The sequence below is a fragment of the Ammospiza caudacuta genome, chromosome 11, assembly GCF_027887145.1.
Source record: "Ammospiza caudacuta isolate bAmmCau1 chromosome 11, bAmmCau1.pri, whole genome shotgun sequence".
In the NCBI taxonomy this organism is placed as follows: domain Eukaryota; kingdom Metazoa; phylum Chordata; class Aves; order Passeriformes; family Passerellidae; genus Ammospiza; species Ammospiza caudacuta.
The window spans coordinates 3,649,664-3,666,834 of NC_080603.1; the positions used below are offsets into that span (position 1 = coordinate 3,649,664).

General features: G+C 48.5%; 1 protein-coding gene across 1 annotated transcript; it reads right to left on the bottom strand.

Moving 5' to 3' along the window:
- Positions 1–986: 986 nt before the first annotated feature.
- MAP6D1 (MAP6 domain containing 1) lies at positions 987–16,508 on the bottom strand. Its single transcript, XM_058812478.1, has 3 exons — positions 16,009–16,508; positions 5,567–5,684; positions 987–3,044 (listed from the first exon to the last, which is right to left on the bottom strand). The coding sequence occupies exons 1-3, from the start codon at positions 16,506–16,508 to the stop codon at positions 2,967–2,969; spliced, it is 696 nt and encodes a 231-aa protein (XP_058668461.1). The 3' UTR covers positions 987–2,966.
- Positions 16,509–17,171: the final 663 nt, after the last annotated feature.

Here is a 17,171-nt window from a genome sequence, read left to right on the forward strand (position 1 = left end):
TGTCACCCTAGAGATAGTAAATTCTAAAGTTACAGGTGTAAACTCTTCCTTTTTAAAGGACATTTCTTTGTGTCAAATAACCCTTACTTGCAGTGTGATTCACAATCGAAAATCCTTGAGGAACTTGGACATGGGCCCAGAGCAATTGGGAAGACAAATACTGGTGTGAGAGCAGTGTTGGAAGAAATTCTGGCATCACGACTCCCTGGAGCCTGCAAAACTCATGCAGATTTGACTTCTTCAGAGGAATTTGGTGTGATACCTTTCAATGTGGCTGAGGTGGGCATTTTTCACACAAAATCAGGTAAGCTGCAGACACTGACAGCCAGTGGCATCACCCTGGACCTTACAGTGGTAAGTACCTGCTCACTTTTCCTTCTGTTCATCGCTCAGGCACATTGAGCAGCAGCTTGAGAGCCTTTGGCTTTCTCCTGGAAGTCTCTTGAGGCATAGCTGGAAGAGTTATTGCGCTGTCTAGGGAAGCTGCTTGTATCTCCAGCACTTTTACTGACTGAAATGTTCTTGGGAATAACTGTAAAGCAGGGTCTCTTCTACCATTCAATGCCATCACCTTTTCCTGTGGTTTATGTGAGATGGCAGAGTGAAACTGAGGTGAAACAACAGGGCACAGCGTGGGTACTGCAGAAAGGGATCTACATCAAAGTGCATCAAACCTCTGTGCATTTCATAGGGAATGCAGCTGGGCCACAGCTCTGAGTGTGCCTTCAGGCTGTCCTTGCTGGGGGCTGTGCCTGGGGGAAGGTTCCAGGGGTAAGGAACTGACTGCTGATGGCTCTGAATGCATCCCCTGATGCACTGCTTGGTGTCCAGTGTGCCCTGCTGTCATGCAGTGACAAACTGTACTGCAAAGTTGAATACCTGAGAGATGTATTTTACAACAACAACAAAAATATGTGAGAGAACCAATAGCCAAAATACATTTTAATTTATTAAATTAAATCCAGTCCATTTGATAAAATACAAGCTTATTATATTACCAATTTGTTTAAACCTGGGTCTTTTTTTTTTTAAGAAATACAGTCAAATAAGAAGTGATAATAGACAATTTCCTTTTTACTTTTTTTTCCTTGCTGTTAATAAAGTCCAGGATTGAAATGAACTTAAATTGTTTCAACAAAACTGTTAAAAAACATTATAAAGAGATTAAACAAGCAGATTGAATTCTTAGAAACATCTAACATGCAAAACTTCTTTTAGCACAATTTGAATGCTTCAAATGAATTTCCTGAAAAATTAATTTCCTGAAAAATTGTTTTGGCAAGCACTGGGATTACTGCAGGTTTCTCCAAGGATGAGTGTGGGATGAGCCATCCCTTGTCCCAGCCAAATGCAGCTCACTGCAGGTGCTCCCTGCTCTGGTGGTTGTGTTGGGCCCCACTGTGGTGAGCAGGGATGGCACCATTAAATTCCCTCATAATGCAGTGAGCAGATGCTGTCTGCATGTATTGCAAGTATAATTCACATGCCAACAGCCCAAAAATTGTTCTTATGGGAATTATCAGCAATGCATTCATTTTAGCAGAATCCCCAAAGTTCATTAAATTTGTCTTAGACTTCAGCTAGTAAGAAGGTTAAGAAAAAATCCTCCTGTGTAAAAGTCTGTTTTATTACAGATGAATGAGGATCTGATCACTGTTCAAGTCTGAGGATAGTTTCCCTTGTTCTGGACAACACACATGTGTTGCAAACACAAAGTAAAAGTTTTTCAATTTCTTTTTCCAAAATAATTAGTAAATCCATTAAATAAGCAGTAGACTAATTATATTGCATAAGTTATCGAAATAGAAATTGTAAAGTCTTGATGAACAAAGGCTAAAAAAAATGGTTTCTTAAAACACATGTACCTCAGCAAAAGTTAAATGTGCAGCAGTCTAAAAAAATCAGCTTCAGAACAATGACACTTGGAACGGCCTATCTCAGAAATGACAGATGGCTTACATTCTACATTACATTTCTCTTTAAGAAGAATATCTAAGTAACATTCACTTGTGGTTGTTCCTAGCATTAGCATTACCAATATACAGGCGATAATTGAGGAATTTCAAGGCAATATTTTCCACCTTGCATATGCAAAGAGTTAACATTTATTAAAAGTATAAGCATATCCTTTTCATTAAAGGATCACAAATTGCTTTAGGTAAAATCCATGTACAATATTTACAGCTATACAAGTTATGTAAGTATCTTAGATCCTCTGGAGAGTACTGGTGGGTGCCTGGCTGTATCCATGCACTCCTCTCCACACCAGCCTGGTGCACTGCTGTCAGGGCTGTCTCCTGGAGTTCAGTCCTCTCTTGCTCCTGCATCAGCTCCCCAATTTTGGAACTATCCAGCTTCCCAGCCTTAAAGGCCCAGGACACTGCACGTGCCAGATTTATTTTAGAGTTCAATGACATTGGCTTCCTCCAGCTTCTAAAACAACTTTGGAAGTTCAGAGCAGCCCCTTTGAAGCTGTGCTTTCTGGTGCTGCCATCTCAGGTCCTACTCCCAAACCCCCCCAGGAAGCTCAGAAGTCAGCCAGACTACTCCCTCTCTTTCAGTGGCCTACTTAGAGGGTGTTGCTAAATAAATCTGGTTTGGGTTTTAATTATCCATCCTGCCTGCACCCGTTTTCCCTCCTACCCTGTGTATTTGTGAGTGGGGCTGCTGCCTGCAATCCTGCCTTTGTGCCCAGAGTCAATCTCCTAATGTGACGCCAGCTGGCATAGTAATGAACCTGCTCCTGTGAAAAACTAGGTCACTGCTTGCAGCGTGCTGTGCCAGCTCTGAACCAAGCTTTGCAGTTTGTTGTGTGAACAGAAAGTGTGTGTGCATGTCATTAATCACTGGAGCTGCTGTTGGTAACACCGGGCCTTTGATCTTAATGCTCCTCATGAAAATTGCATAGTGGTACATCTCTAACAAACTCCAGGTTTGAGCTGCCTGGCTGTGAGGAGGGTCCAGGTTCACACGTTGAGGATCCGTGATGGCGCCTGGAAAACAGCAGAAGGGTTGGGGGAGAACCTGGTCTTCACCTCTGGGATCTGGAGGGGTGAGGAAGGGAGAAAAGCACATTAGTGTGACACAGGATACAACTGTCAAGAGTTTGAGGGGCCTGGGGTGTTGTGAGGATCTATCTGCTCTCCCTGTAACCATGCCCAGGTGTTAGCCCGTGCTGGGCATCAGTGAGATTGGTTCAAGGGCAGGTGTGATGCTGGCAAACACTCTGCAAGCACCACAACAAATTCACTGCTGGATAGTGCCGGATTGAAGTGAGAGGAATTACAGTGGTGTGTGTCTGGTCGTCAAGCTTTTGGAGAATGCCATCCAGGCTCCATCAAAATGTTCCACTGTAATGCTTTACGGGGCCACAGCCCACGTCTGCTGTGAAGAGAGGCGCAGACCTGGAGGACCCAAAGGAGACAAACTGGTTTCTGGAGATGCCAGGCTGTTAAACTGCAAGGACTTGGATAAGAATGTAAACTTCTCACGCCTGGAGGAAAGGCAGAGATAACAATGGTCGCTTTCTCTGATGACTGTGGAATCAGAATTTCATGCAATATGCAGCCCCTGTGGTTGTATTGAAGCATGAAGGACACCTGGATGCTTCTGTCATCCCTAATGCTGAAAACTCAAAGGATTTTATATAGGACTGGCTGTAGATGTGCATCCAGCCCAGGACTCAGGGTGAGTCTGGCCATAAAACATGAAAGGGTTGAAAGCTCTGCTGGCTATGCTGATGGCACCATCCAAGCAGAGAAAGAAGTGCAAAACTACAGACAAAGAGAGTACAGGGAAAGCTATTGATCTCTGGTTGATGTTGTTTCATTGTTCTGATTTTTCCATTCCTCTGGGGATGCATCTGACACACCAAGGAACAAGTGCAATGTCATAAAAAACATATGCACAGCTCAGTGGCTGGGGAGAGCCAGCAGCCTGAGTCCTGCATGCTGGCTGTCAGGACACACCAGAAACCTGATTCCCATGTCTGGCAAAGCCAGGGCTCCAGGTGAGAGGGGAAAATCCTAAGGGCCAGGTGTGAACCAGGGAGAAGTGACTTCTCTTTGAACTGGTGACTTCTTGGCACCATCTTCATTCCTGGCTACACCTTTGCCATGCTGTCTGTTAGACAGACTGTGATGGTGCCCTGGGGCTCCAGGAGGTGGGACCTTTGCTTGCATGGTTCAGAGAGCAGTGGCCTTGGTAGCATGTGTTTCTGTCTAGAATTCTAGTCTTCTCTTTCTCTTCCTCAAGAACTGGGATAGGGACCTTCAGGGGTTTATGTGGAACCCCCTTCTTTGCATCCCAACTGACAAACTGGAAACCACCATATTTTTACTCCCTAGGGTCAAAATGCAAAATTAAATTAACAAGGGTCAAATACAAGGTTAATGGGTTAAATGCAAGGTGTATCCTCATCACTGCACCTCAGTAAACAGCCCAGGCTATTCAGAGCAAGGAGGAAGTTTTGGTGAGGTTTGCACATTCAGTTTTGCCTGAGGTCACTGTCCCACTTTCAGCAGAGCTGGCTATACCCATCCTGAGCCTTGTTGCAGCAGTGTGCCAGCAATCCTCTGCGGAGGAGGCACTTGACTGTCTGCTGATTAAACACTTCTTCCTTGTCTCCTCCAAGGCAAAGATTTACTTTGCACATGTGGCCCTGGAGTAGCTGCTGCTACCTCTGCTGGCACAGCTCACTGTGGCTGGGGAGTTCAGCCCCAGCCCTAGCTCTGCATTCTGACTCATTCAGTGCAGCCTGTGAACAATTCCTGTGCTGTTCTCTTTGGTGGTTTAATGCAAAAAGCAGCTAAAACAGAGCCTTGTCAGTGTGCACTTCCCTTTCTTCTGGGGATGGGGAGTGTGGGGGGCCCTGTCAGGGAAAATGCTGAGCCCAGAATGTTTCCTCATGGGATTTTCAACAGCACCTGTATTTCACAGCAAGAAAATTATCTTTGCTGGTATAGAGAAACTCACAGAAAAAAATTGTAGAGACTCACAGGAAAATCCCAAGGAAGTCTCAGAGCTGTGCAGCTGTTCATGTGTCCTCCTTGGCATTTATACTGGGGGCAGCTTCTGCCCACACCAGCAAGGGGGAGTTTTGTGCTGTCTGGGCAGGTGCTGTTCCTTAGGCAGTGATCTGCAAAGATCCCCAGGCAAACACCTGTGCCCAGAGGCCAAATCTCACTCTGCAAGCCTGGTGCTAGTCCCCACTGACTGCTGCAAGTTAGTGCAGGAGGTGTCAATGGCACCTTACACACAGAGGGGTGATGGCACACACCTTGTACATATGGTGTCCAACGGAGGGAATTTTAAATCTTGAACTTCTTTCCAGTTTAAAACCTTTGTCTTGGGCTGAATTATGATCAGTTGCAGTATGACATTGTCTAGCATGCCTTTCTGAAGGGAAGGGATGGCCACATTACCTAATGGGCAGAGACAAAACAGTTGTCCACAAGGATGTGGCCTCATCCTAATTGCACCTCAGCAATCAAATATGAGGAGTTCCAGATGTGCACTTTGGGCATTATTCACATTGACTTTAGGATTTTTAAAAATGGCTAATTACCTTAAAGTCTGCCTTGTAGCTTGTCTCTTGAACAAAATGGTCTTCTGGGAGAATGAAACCTTGTTTTGACTTTATAGGCTTGGATGGTTTTGCTCCAGTCCATGGGCGATACTCTTGTCTGAAATGAGATTGTCGAGACAGAAGAACTTGTAAAAGACAACATTATCACAGGGTACTTCAGAGGGTTACAAAGCCAGAAGGCAAGGTGGGATGCAAGCAGCTTGCAAGGCTGACTTGTCTGAGGCATACCAAGGGTTGAATAAAAGAACTGAGCCTAGCAGCCTGTTTCTCTCAGAAAGCCCAGACTGAAAGATGGAACAGGGCACACACGGGGCTAACTGGATTCCCTGACTTAACTCTTTTTTTTTTCCTACAAAATATCTCTTTCCTGGAGGTCATTGGTGCTTCCCTCCTGGATAAGAAGTAGTCAGGGTTACTTTTTGCATGCTAGCCCACAGACCACTTACAATGTAAAACACTGTCTGGCATGTTGGCCACTCACATTTTAAGACACCTAGGTCTGATGTGTTGCCCTCACAAAAGCCAAGAGCCTGCTGATGTTCCCATACTGAGTGTGGCTCTCTCAGCAGCAGCAGTGTTTGGCAGTGTGTGCTGTGCTGCACAGCTGTGGCAGCTCAGCCTGAAATGCATCCAGAGGGAGACACCGTCTCAGCTGGCAGATGCTCACGCTGATGATTTTCCTTCAGATGGGGGGAAGTGCTTTAAATCTGCATGAGGATGTCTGAGAAGGCATTGCTGCTCCAAGAACAAGTCAGCCAAGGGTCATCTGAGAAATGCACAGACTGCACTGAGAAAGGGGCAGCACCAAGGAACAGCATTGCAGGGTCTGCTTAGTTCAGCTGCCAGCTCCCTTCTGCAGCTTTCCCTCAGATTCCCTGCACCCCTTGTCACAAACAGGCCTCACTAGGGCCCCTGCCATCAGGACTTTCTGGGTGCTGCAGCAGCAGCCAGCTGAGCTGTCTTGTTGCTCAGAGGAAGACAGAAGTCTGTTCTGTTTGTGAGTGTATCTCTGGCAACGAATTCAGGCAGCTTCTGTAGCAAAAGGAGAGGTGACTAACCGAGATGTGACAATCTTATTTTCATCCCCTGCCATGGTTCAATAACCACATTTTACTATCTGCTTATATACAGGATCAAGGGGTAAGACAGAGGCTTGTTTTAATGCGTCAAGCTTATCTTTGATCACAGCCTTTCTGAGTTTCATTTTCCCAAGCATGCTATTTGCTATATTTATAATAGTTGCAAATTCCTCTTTTAAATCTCTAACTCAAAGTGCATAAGTGTTATTTTAGAATGAGTAGTTTGGATTTGATCCTTTTAGTATATTATGGACAATGTCCTATGGAAGAACTGTTGGAAAGGAAAGCCAGGCCCCTGTCAGGGCTGTCTGTGTTGCATTGCAAATCTTGTTTATAATCCATCAGTTTGTTCTTGCTGTCCTGAGCTGCCACCTTCTGCCTTCTCTGCACCACGCTGTTTGGGCCTGCTCAGGCAGCAGGTGAGTGCCCACACAGCATCCCTGGTGCCTCAGGTGAGTGCCCACGCAGCATCCCTGGTGCCTCAGGTGAGTGCCCACACAGCATCCCTGGTGCCTCAGGTGAGTGCCCACGCAGCATCCCTGATGCCTCAGGTGAGTGCCCATGCAGCATCCCTGGTGCTGGTGCTGGCATTCCTGCTCCCTTCCTGTCACACCTCAGGATAAGGCAGCACTTTAGAAGAAAGGTGATTTGGGCCAAGCAATGCCCCAAGAAGGCAAGCTTTCAGCAGGGAATCCCAGATGTGAATGAAAGCAGAGCTAAATCTGACCTCTGTCCTGCTGCACAGCCAGAGAGAGGACACAGCTAGTGGGCAAAATAGCAGCAAAATGGTACAAAACCATCAGTTACCTCCCCACAGTTTCTAGGAACTGGAACCTGCTGCTCCACATAAAGCCCCATTTCCTCAGGAATGCTGGTGGCATTGATTCCTAGCCATTCATCCCCGTGCTGACTGGTCTCCCTGCTGCAATGGAGTGTGTCTCCAGCTTTCAATGAATGACTGTGCTGCCTGCCTGTGCAGCCAACTCTGTCTCAATGCTTTATAGCAGATCATTTGCTGATTTGGCAGGCCCCCAAGCACAGTCCTTTTGGATCACAAGACCCTCATTTTGGCTGGAAGTCAAACCATTCTCCTCTCAGCCTGGATAGTCAAAACTATTTTTGAGGCACCTACATGCACTGAGGAAATGCTCCCCATAGAATCAGAAACATAAGGGCAGATGCAGTCGTGGCCCACATCACAGCAACATTTCTGGTTTGGAACTGGGATTTTGCTCTGGGGGAACCCAGAACTCTGAGCCAAAAGTGAGGGGCAGAGCAAAACAGAGACAACTTAGCTTGACTCCTTTTGGGAGCTGAGGTACTTAACACAAGAAAGGAATATTATAACATTTGGTCAAGAAAGTGCAGCTAACTAAATTTGCTCTGCTACTAAGCTTGCAGGACACATAAGCTTGTATTCCCATCTCCAGCTGCATAGCCAAGAGTCAGAAAGAACACAAGCCCAAATATCAGTCTTGGAGTCATCAGTGGAGTCAATCTGAGCAAAGCCTGGGGAAGAGGAATGACCTGTTTTTAATGTTACTTAGTTTAAGATGTTAATTGACAAGATTAGTGACTGTCTCCCCCTTTGCACCCTGTGTAGTGTGACATCCAGCTGCTGCTGGGGGTGAATATGTAAGACTGACTGTTGCTGCTGGAGACCATGATCTTCATCCTTCCTGCTGCACCCCTCTCCTCCTCCCCCTGTGCCTAGGCAGAGCAGCTGTCAGGGTACTTTGGGACTGCAAGGACCTGCAGTGGAGGGAAGGTAGCCTCCAGGCCAGAACTCAGTGACCAGGCTCTCCTGAGGTTCTGTTTTGTCCTCCACTCTTGCAGCCTAGAGGTGAGATTTTTGATCTCCATGAACAGAAATGACGTGGTGGTAGCTGAGGTACTAAACCATTGGGGTTGTGAAAGAGAAAGATCTCCTGAGTAGCACACAGGTTTTAAAACAGCAGTGATCAAAAGGGAAGGGCTGGTTTTTATGTACTGCTGTTTCTTTACCTCTAACTCACTCTAGGAATAATTAAGAAGCAGCTTTTTGCCAGTGGGTTGCCCCAGTGCTTTGATCATATAAATCACTGCTTTTCTTTGCTCTTTCTCAAAATCTGTTAATAGAGCTTGAGAAAAGGCATTTCTTTTGTAATGTGTGGGGATGTGTCTGCAGGGGAAGGTCTGAATCAGTGCAGTGTGGAGAGGGAGGCTTGTGGCCTGCTGGGACAGTTTAACCCCTGTGGTGGTGAGAGATGGAGCAAGTGGGAGTACAAATAATGCATAGGCTAGAAACAAAGACAAACCAGCACTGGACTGGTAATTACCAGGGTGTTGTGATGAAGCCCAGCACTGATGAGAGCTGCTGCACTGAGCTGCTGTTTATGAGCCACCTCCCCCCGGGTGAGCAGGACTGCCTGTACCAGGATGTCAAACAGCTGAGACAGGGGCCAGGCAGGAGAGATGGCCCCACCATCATTCACCAGCATGGCCCTGCAGACTTCAGGGTATGATCTGGCAATGATGCATTTGGGATTGGTCCTTCTGTTCTTTCCAGCCACAGTGTCTCCTGCTGCTGCAGCTCGAGCTGCTGGATGCTGTGACTACACAATGACCAGCCTATGTGCTGCCTCCAGCTCTTTCCCCATTTCATGTGCCCTACTAATGTTTGTGCTTTGCAGAGAAAGTTGTCTGCAAAATCCTTTTTATTTCACTAGTGACCTAGTGAAAATCTAGCCTAGAAAGCTTTTTAATTTCACCAAGGTGAAGGGCACTTCTGTTAGGTGTAGGGAGGCAGTGGGAATGCCAACAGTGCTGTTTGCAGTGCTGGGACTGCTGTTTCCATACAGATTTATCTTCAGCATTGATAGTCATGGAGCACCAATGCCAGAGCAGTTGTCATTTTAGTACCTCATCTTTATGTCACAGTTTGCTTCCCATGATTAATTATCACTGGTGGTTCTGAGCCACTGCATAATATTTCTTATATAAGAATTGGAGAAAAAGGCTCATTCTGTATAGCTGACCATAACTCAGAGCTATGCTGCCTGACCTAGTCTGTGTTCATTCTTCTCCCCTCTTCCTTCTCATACCCAGCACACCAGTGACAATTAAACAGCACCATGAACATTTTTCCAAATTTCCTTTTAGAAGGAAACTTGTGTGCACAGCTTGGGCTGTCTGTTATTTTCTTTTGAAAGTACAAACTACTCTAGATGTCCCCTGGGGAAGGCAGACTGGTGTGGGAGAGGTTTTGCCTGAAGGTGTGGGGTGTGAAATGTCTCCCTGTTTGCAACACAGCTCTTCACAGACTACGGTCAGGGCTGTTCTGGTTTGCCCAGGCAGAGCTGGGTGTTCAGCAGTGCTCTCCCAAGGGACAGGCTAAGTCCACTTGTTGGCAAAGCCCTCCACAGGTCAGGGAGGTGCTATGATGTCTCCTGGCAAATGGAGGATTGCAGATGTTACAGTGAGAGCTCTGCATGACAGAGTCAGGAGCCCTCCTGGACAATGGAGCCATTGAACTGCTTCTCCTCTGAGCTGTGTCAGACACTGGTGGGGTGCCCTTCCAAGCCTCAGACACAGAGGCAGGTTGTGCCCATCCTTCTATCCAGCCAAAGAGCCCAGCATGAGGATAGAAATGGGGGAAAGGCTGAAGGAGAGGTAAAAATAGAGGGGTAGAGAAAAGACATAGCAGAAAGACAGACCAGCACACAGGAATTACAGAGGAGGAAAGCAGAAGCCACTTGGATATCTCCTGTCTCAACTCTCACCCCCAGTAAGGTCAGGCAGTACCTGGAGCTGTCCCTAAGTCACAAGAAGGAAGCAACAGCAAAAGACTTGAATGAAAGCACAAGACAAAAACCCTAAGATTCAAACTGTTATCTTAGGGTGAGTTTTAGGGAGTTGCTTTGCTCATAGGCAGATGCTCAAAGAATGAGCACTTACATTGGTGTGACAGGACAGGCAGCTGCTTCTCCTTTATCAGAACTATGTGACTGGGGATGTGTGGGTAGGTCTGAGGGTCTTGACTTCTGCCATCCACCCATTTTCCATTCTTTCACTCTAACATAAGTCTGAATGGACTTTAAGCGGAGGAAATGCCTCCTACTTTAAGGAACATCTTTGAATCCCACATGTCAGTTCTACAGCACAGCTTGCACAACAGACACCCTCTCTATTCCCACCCCACTGTGTCTCTCTCACACACCCCTGTGCCCCTCCAAGCCCTCTCTGCCCCAGCCAGGCTATGCAGTGCACAGTGGCACTCTCTGGATCCATCCCAATGCCTGCACCAAGCAAGCTTACTTCTTAAATAGCACAAAAATCAGGGGCTTGAGTATTAATTTCCCCAAGCAGCGAGATACTTAAGAATGTAAAGATAACTGTAAGCCTTGATTATAAAAGATTTACTGCTATTATTAAGGATAAGCATGCCTTTAAAGATCTTGCTGGATCAAGGATGGAGCTCCTCATACACAGTACTATTAACCCTGCAGGCTCAGGTGCCTGCTCTGATCCCACACATTGCTGAACACAAGCTCAGATATTTTCTCTGCTTTCTGCACAGCAAAATAATAAGATGCTTTTCAGAGTGAAGCAGTCACCAGGGTTCACTTTGCTTTTCTACACAAGCACTGTTTGAAGGCAGATGAATGTTCAGGCAGCCTAGTAACACACACTGAGTGCATCCATAGGTATGGGGAAAAGCCTTCACTCTGTGCTATCCCTCCTGGTCAGGGATGTCTGCTGCATGGTCATGGAATGGCATGTGCTGAATATTTGTACAAGAGGACTGGAATTCAGTTTGCTGAGGTATCTTCCACCTGCTATCCCCAAAAATCATGAGCAATGACATAACAGACACCTTTCCTCTTAATTATTCCAGCTCTTTATGAGGTTTCTTTTCATCAGAACAACATGGGTCACTCTGGGTGAGCAGGAAACCCTCCTGATCTCAAGGCCCCAGTTTGGTGTTATTCACTGCTGTGCTTCCCAGGTGCAAACAAGCTGAGTGCTCTTGACTCTTACACCTGCTCAAAATACCTGTCATGGAAACCCCAGCTGCAGAGATTGGGCTCTGCTCAGGGCGTGCACTGTATGTGTGTGCAGAAATTTGCAGTCATCTCCCAGTTCCCCAAGTGCCAATTCAAGTAAAAATGATAGGAAAAGAGGCAAAACAACTGCTCACAGCTCTGCTGCAACATTTTCACTTACATACCTGAAGTGTTTTCCAAAAGCTGGCAGGTTACTGAAGGGAGAACTGATGTCTGCAGTGATTTATAGCATAGCTGAACCTTGAACAGGGTTCTCCTCCCAGCAGTGCTGGCCCTGACAGAGAAGCTGTGCCTTCATCCCTGTTGCCTTCTAACAAGGTAAGAAGATGACATCCAGAGAGCAGAGCCAGGTGAGGATGCTGACAGCACCAGTTTCTCTCACTCTCTGTTAAGGGAGCTAAGTAAAGCACTTCTCTATTTCTAGACTGTCTGCTAAACGCAATCAAGACCTAGTACTACAATTAATGGTGTGCAAAGCCAAAAGTACACAGCACCTGCAATTTACTGCTGAAGGGAGAAGTCACTTCTGTGACACCAAAGGACAAACCCTTGGGAAGGTGCAGAGAGGCCACTCAGCACTTTCTTCTGCCTCCTCCAGCATCAGTAAGGTGTAATCTACTGCAACCCTCTGCAGCAGTCCCCAGGATCTTTTCACAGTTGGAGCACATCCCATTTTAGGCTTTCAAGTGCAGCTTGTATTGATTTGCCTTAACCTGTGCGCCTGAGCGTGCCTGAGCTCCCACAATGCACCCCCATTGGGTTTGACTTAATTTAGACCCTGCAAAACTCCAGCCAAAATTCAGGGACTGGAGGGAGAGAAGCTGCCCGAAGATCTTTGGGCACACAGGGCAATAGGGCAGGGAAGTTGTAGGGCAGTTTGTAGGGAAGGCAGTTGTGCTGTCCTTCCACCTTTTATACAGTTATTATTTCAAAATACAAAAAAAATCCTCACTTTCTCAGGAGTACAGGTATTGCTCCAACACCCCCTCCACCTTCATCTTTACTCTGGCCATAGATTCCTCCAGTCTCAATCACTGATCCCAGAGGTTTATTTTGTTCTGGGAAATGCCAGGTCATGCTGAGCAGCTTCACTATGTACAGACAGATTTGTGTGCAGCTGTGTTTCCTTCTGAGCTTAGCAGAATGCAGAATGAAGGCTCACAGGAGCATTGCATTCATACACAAAAGCACATCAAATGGTGCTGAATGTTACAGGGGACCCAACACTACACTTGGGTGTTTCACAGAAACAAACACAACAGGCTGCCAGAGTCAAAATTCCTGAATTAAAAAAACCCAAACAAACTAAAAAAATCTAAAGAAATCCCAACACCTCATAGAGTGAAGCAAGAAAACCAGTATTGCAATTAAAAGCATGGAGTGGACCAGGTATCAAAGCCAACTCTTCTGCATTGTCTTGGTCAAGACACACTTGATTTGTCTTTCCCACTAAGCAAGCCCAGGCAGCTGCTGAGAGCTGGCAGTCACAATGTAAGGTGGAGGCTACTGCCCAGCAGTGCCCACACTGCAGGAGCCAATCTTCCAGGAGTCTCACAGTGCATGGCTGACCCAGCTGTGCACAGAGCCTGCTGGAGCACCTGGAGCACAAAGGACTCCAATGACCATTTCTTGGGAGAGTGGACACAGCTCCCATGCAGACAAGCCAGTCCTCAGGGCTGCCCCAGCTCCTCACTGGGCTGACCCACAGGGAGGCTGATACTCCTGCAAGCAGAAAGGAGGGAATCTCCCTAATGTTCTCCCTAGCAAGGCAGTGAGACTGTCTCACAAAAAGCTGTGTTCCCATACCTTTGCTTCTTTCTACCATCTGCTGCAGCGGTCCCTGCCTGCATGTCTCTGTAGGACACTCTTCCTTTTTCTGCCCCAAAGACATCGTGGGGTTCACCAACCTCCTCCTCAGGACACAATGGGCCTCAGTAAGAGAAACCCCCTTGCTCTGCCTCTGCCACAGGTGATCTGCCTTCCCTGCTGCCCTCACACCTCTGGGAGAGTACAGTCTACAAGAAGTCAGGAGATCCCTGTTGCCAGAGCACAGTGGGGCTGTGCATGGCCACCAAGGGACAGTTTAATAAACAAGGAGGGTGTTTATGGTCTTTGATACTGAGGCAGATGAAGAATATCAATCCTTAATGGTGCTGGTCAGCTACTACCTGAATAGTGGACAATTGCTTGCAGACTGCAGTGCTGCCTTTGGAAAATAAGGTAAGAGGAGAGGAGTGAACTGTAGTGGTTTTCATGGAAATGTCCTTGTGGGTTGTGAGTGCTCAGCTTACCAAAGGTGGATGTGCTGTGATCAGCCCTTCTCTGCTTCAGACTGCAGGAGTGCCATCACTGAAGCTACCAAATACAAACCCAGTACCCCAAGTGTAACTAATAATGTGTGTAACTATGCCAAATACATGCTTAGTCTTTAAAAAAAAACTAAATGAAAATATACTCTTGGAGCCTGTGAAGCTATTGTGAACTTTTCTCCTGCTGCTCGTTGTGAAGCCTGTGTGCTCAGTGGTACAGCAACTTAAATGTGATGTTGTACCAGATGAGAATCTAAAGAAAATATGGGAATTACTGGAATAAGGCAAAAATTGTTTGACTTATATAGTTCTGTCTGCATCTGTTTACTGTGCCTTCAAACAGCCTAAAGGTTTTATATGGGAACTTTCTTCTGGCGTGGCTGCCCTGGCTTGTGCCTCCATCCTTGCCATTAACTGCTCCTTCTTTCAGCTCTGAGTAGTTCCTCAACTACCTTGAAGTCTTACTTTTTGTAAAATTTGTTTTGGTTTGCATGTTGGTATGTTGCCCCAGCCAGTACTTTGTCCTGTGATCTGTAAAATTTTCTTTGATGACAGTAGTTGAGAGCCTTTGTAAGAACAGACAAGTCAGAGGGAAGGGAGGAGAGAGAAGTGACTGTGAGCCCTTGAACAGCTACAGGAAAGCTGTGGCTCTAGTGCAGGCTGATGCAGCCTTCCCTCGAGTCAGGCTGAAAAGGCAGGGGAGGCTTCAACAACAAGGTGGAGATGGATGTTTCTGAAAGATGAATCTTGCTAATCTTGTTCTACATAGGTTTCTCTGAAATAATTCCTTGCTGGTTTGAAACTTGACAGTGCTTTACCTCAAAACCAGTAATTACTCTGTGATTGTCCTGTGAGATGTGGCAAAGGAAAAAAAAGCACATAAATTCAAGCACTGCAGTTATCCTTTCAGTCTGCATGTTAACTGCACATAGCTGCCTGTGCAGGAGGAGTGGGATAAGCAATGCTGCTGTGCAGGCTGGTAATCCTCCCCGAGGCACCCAGTTTGTCTTAAAAGCACTGTGATAAATAATCTAATGAATTGCAGGGATGAAATTTCCCCTAGGTAGATAATAATATGCAATAAGTGCCTAAACACTTGTGAATCAGTTAGAATAAAAATAATTACTCTATTAGTATACCTCATAGGTATATTAAAACCTGCCAAACATCATTATGAGGGAGCATGTGGTAACAACATGAAACTGATACAATATTCAACAGCAGCACTGTAGAAGCTGAAATCCCTCTCCTTCCATGGAGGATGTCAGTAAGAACAGAAGTTGGGTTTAGGTGCATTCCACCTAACTGCTTGTTCCCAAAAATAAGCATCTGTAATCTTTCATACTGTTCAGAGGGAAAGGAAGACATCAGTAAGATAAATCACTTAATTTTTAAAGGTTCTGAGACAAGTGATTTGTGACAATTTTTTCCATTGCCCATTAGATGACATAGGGGATATATCCTGCAAAATGTCTTCTTGTCTGACTAATCTTTTAAGGCTGTAATTTGGCTCGCCTTGAATGTCGCATTCCAGGAGTTTTAAAGGGAAAACGATGATGGCACTAAGGGATGCGGCTCTCGGGCACGGACGGGACTCGGGCAGCTGTCGGAGGTGCCGTGCCTCCCGGCAGCGGGTGGGTGAAGCGCTGCTGCGCCAGGGCCGGCATCATGGAGCTCTCTCCTCTCCCGGACCGGGGGCGCGCACCGAGGCCGGCTCCGCTGCCCCGGCACGCACAGGGGCTGCCGGGGCCAGGCACCCGCCCGGGGCACAAGAGACGCCTTTAAGGACAGCATTTCCAAAAGCAAAGGCGGCTTCGGCGAGAGGCTGAGCCCGCCGGCGGCCCCCGTCCCCCTCCCCTCGGTGGCGGCTCCCCCGCGCCGCGGCCGCCCGCCGGCATCCCCGCCCCGCGCTGCGGAGGAGCGGCCCCCGCCCGCGGCAGGAGCAGCCCCGGCTCGGGGCGGAGCGGGGACCGGCCGGGCCCGGTTACCTGTAGGAGGTGGTGTGGCCGCCGTCCGCCTGCGAGCGCGGCCGGAGCTGCTCGGGGCCGTCGATCGCCGGTCTCCCGCCGCCGCCGGGCAGGGCGCAGGCGGCGCGTCCCGGGGCGGGCTGGGGGGCGGCCCCGTCCCTCCCGCCGCCGCCGCCGCTACTGGCGCTGACCCAGGGAAAGTCGTCCCTCCTCGGGAGGGGCCACGCTCTGAAGTCCCGCCGGTACTGGGTCTCCGCCGCGAAGGGCTCTTCGGCGGCGGCCGCCCGGCTCTTCCTGCGGCCGCTCGGCTTCCCGGCGGCGGGGTCCCGAGGGCGGCGCACCGGGGCGGGCGGGCGAGCGCTGCCCCGCGGAGGGGGCCCGCCGCGCTGGGGCGGCCCGTCCTCCTGCTCCTCGATGTCCGAGTAGTTGTGGATGGTGAGCGGCACGGAGAGGTCGGACTTGTCCAGCTGGCTCCAGAAGCGGGCCAAGCAGCACACCCGGCTGATGCAGGGCCAGGCCATGGCCGCGGCCGCAGCCCCCGCCTCGCCCGCAGCGGCGCCCGCGGCTCCGGCGCCCGCAGCCGGCCGCGCTCCCGGCTTCAGCCCTCATCGGCGGCAGCCCCTCCTCCCGCCGCCCCCTTCCCCGGTAACGACACCCCCTCGCCGGGATTACGGCCCGCACACGTGACCCGGCTGCCGGCGGGAGCCCCGTGCAGCTGCGGGGGCCGGCGGCGGTGCGAGCGTGGGGAGCGCGGCCGGCACCGGACCCCGCCGGGCTCCGTCCCCGGCTGCCTCGGGGGGCACCGGCTCTGCCCGTGCTGCTTCGGGCCCCGGTGTCTGTCGGTACATTGGGAGCCGCTCTTTAGGTGCCCCGGAGCGCCGTAGCGCGTCCAGTGACGGCCCCGGCCGGGAACGCTGCTCCGCGCTAGCTGGGTTGTACTGCTCAGCTCTACCTTCGAGGCAGCCGTAAGCGTTTGTATGAAAACCTGGCGCTTATTTTATAAGTGATCTCAGTGAGAAACAAGAGCATTGCCATGCTGGTTTCCAAGAGCTTCGTGCAAATCCTCACCTCTCATAATCCCCCTCCATTTACATTAAGAGTTTAACCAATTCATTTTTAAAATACTAACTATTGACCAAAATCCAAGCATCTATTATATATCTCAATATAGGACCTACATCCTT

Excerpts from the sequence above, each read along its gene's own strand:
- MAP6D1 (XM_058812478.1), bottom strand. The coding sequence starts at position 16,508 with ATGGCCTGGCCCTGCATCAGCCGGGTGTGCTGCTTGGCCCGCTTCTGG. Across the intron at positions 5,685-16,008 it reads GGCCACACCACCTCCTACAG|ACAAGAGTATCGCCCATGGA; the intron begins GTAACCGGGCCC and ends ATCTCATTTCAG. Across the intron at positions 3,045-5,566 it reads GCTACAAGGCAGACTTTAAG|ATCCCAGAGGTGAAGACCAG; the intron begins GTAATTAGCCAT and ends TCACCCCTCCAG.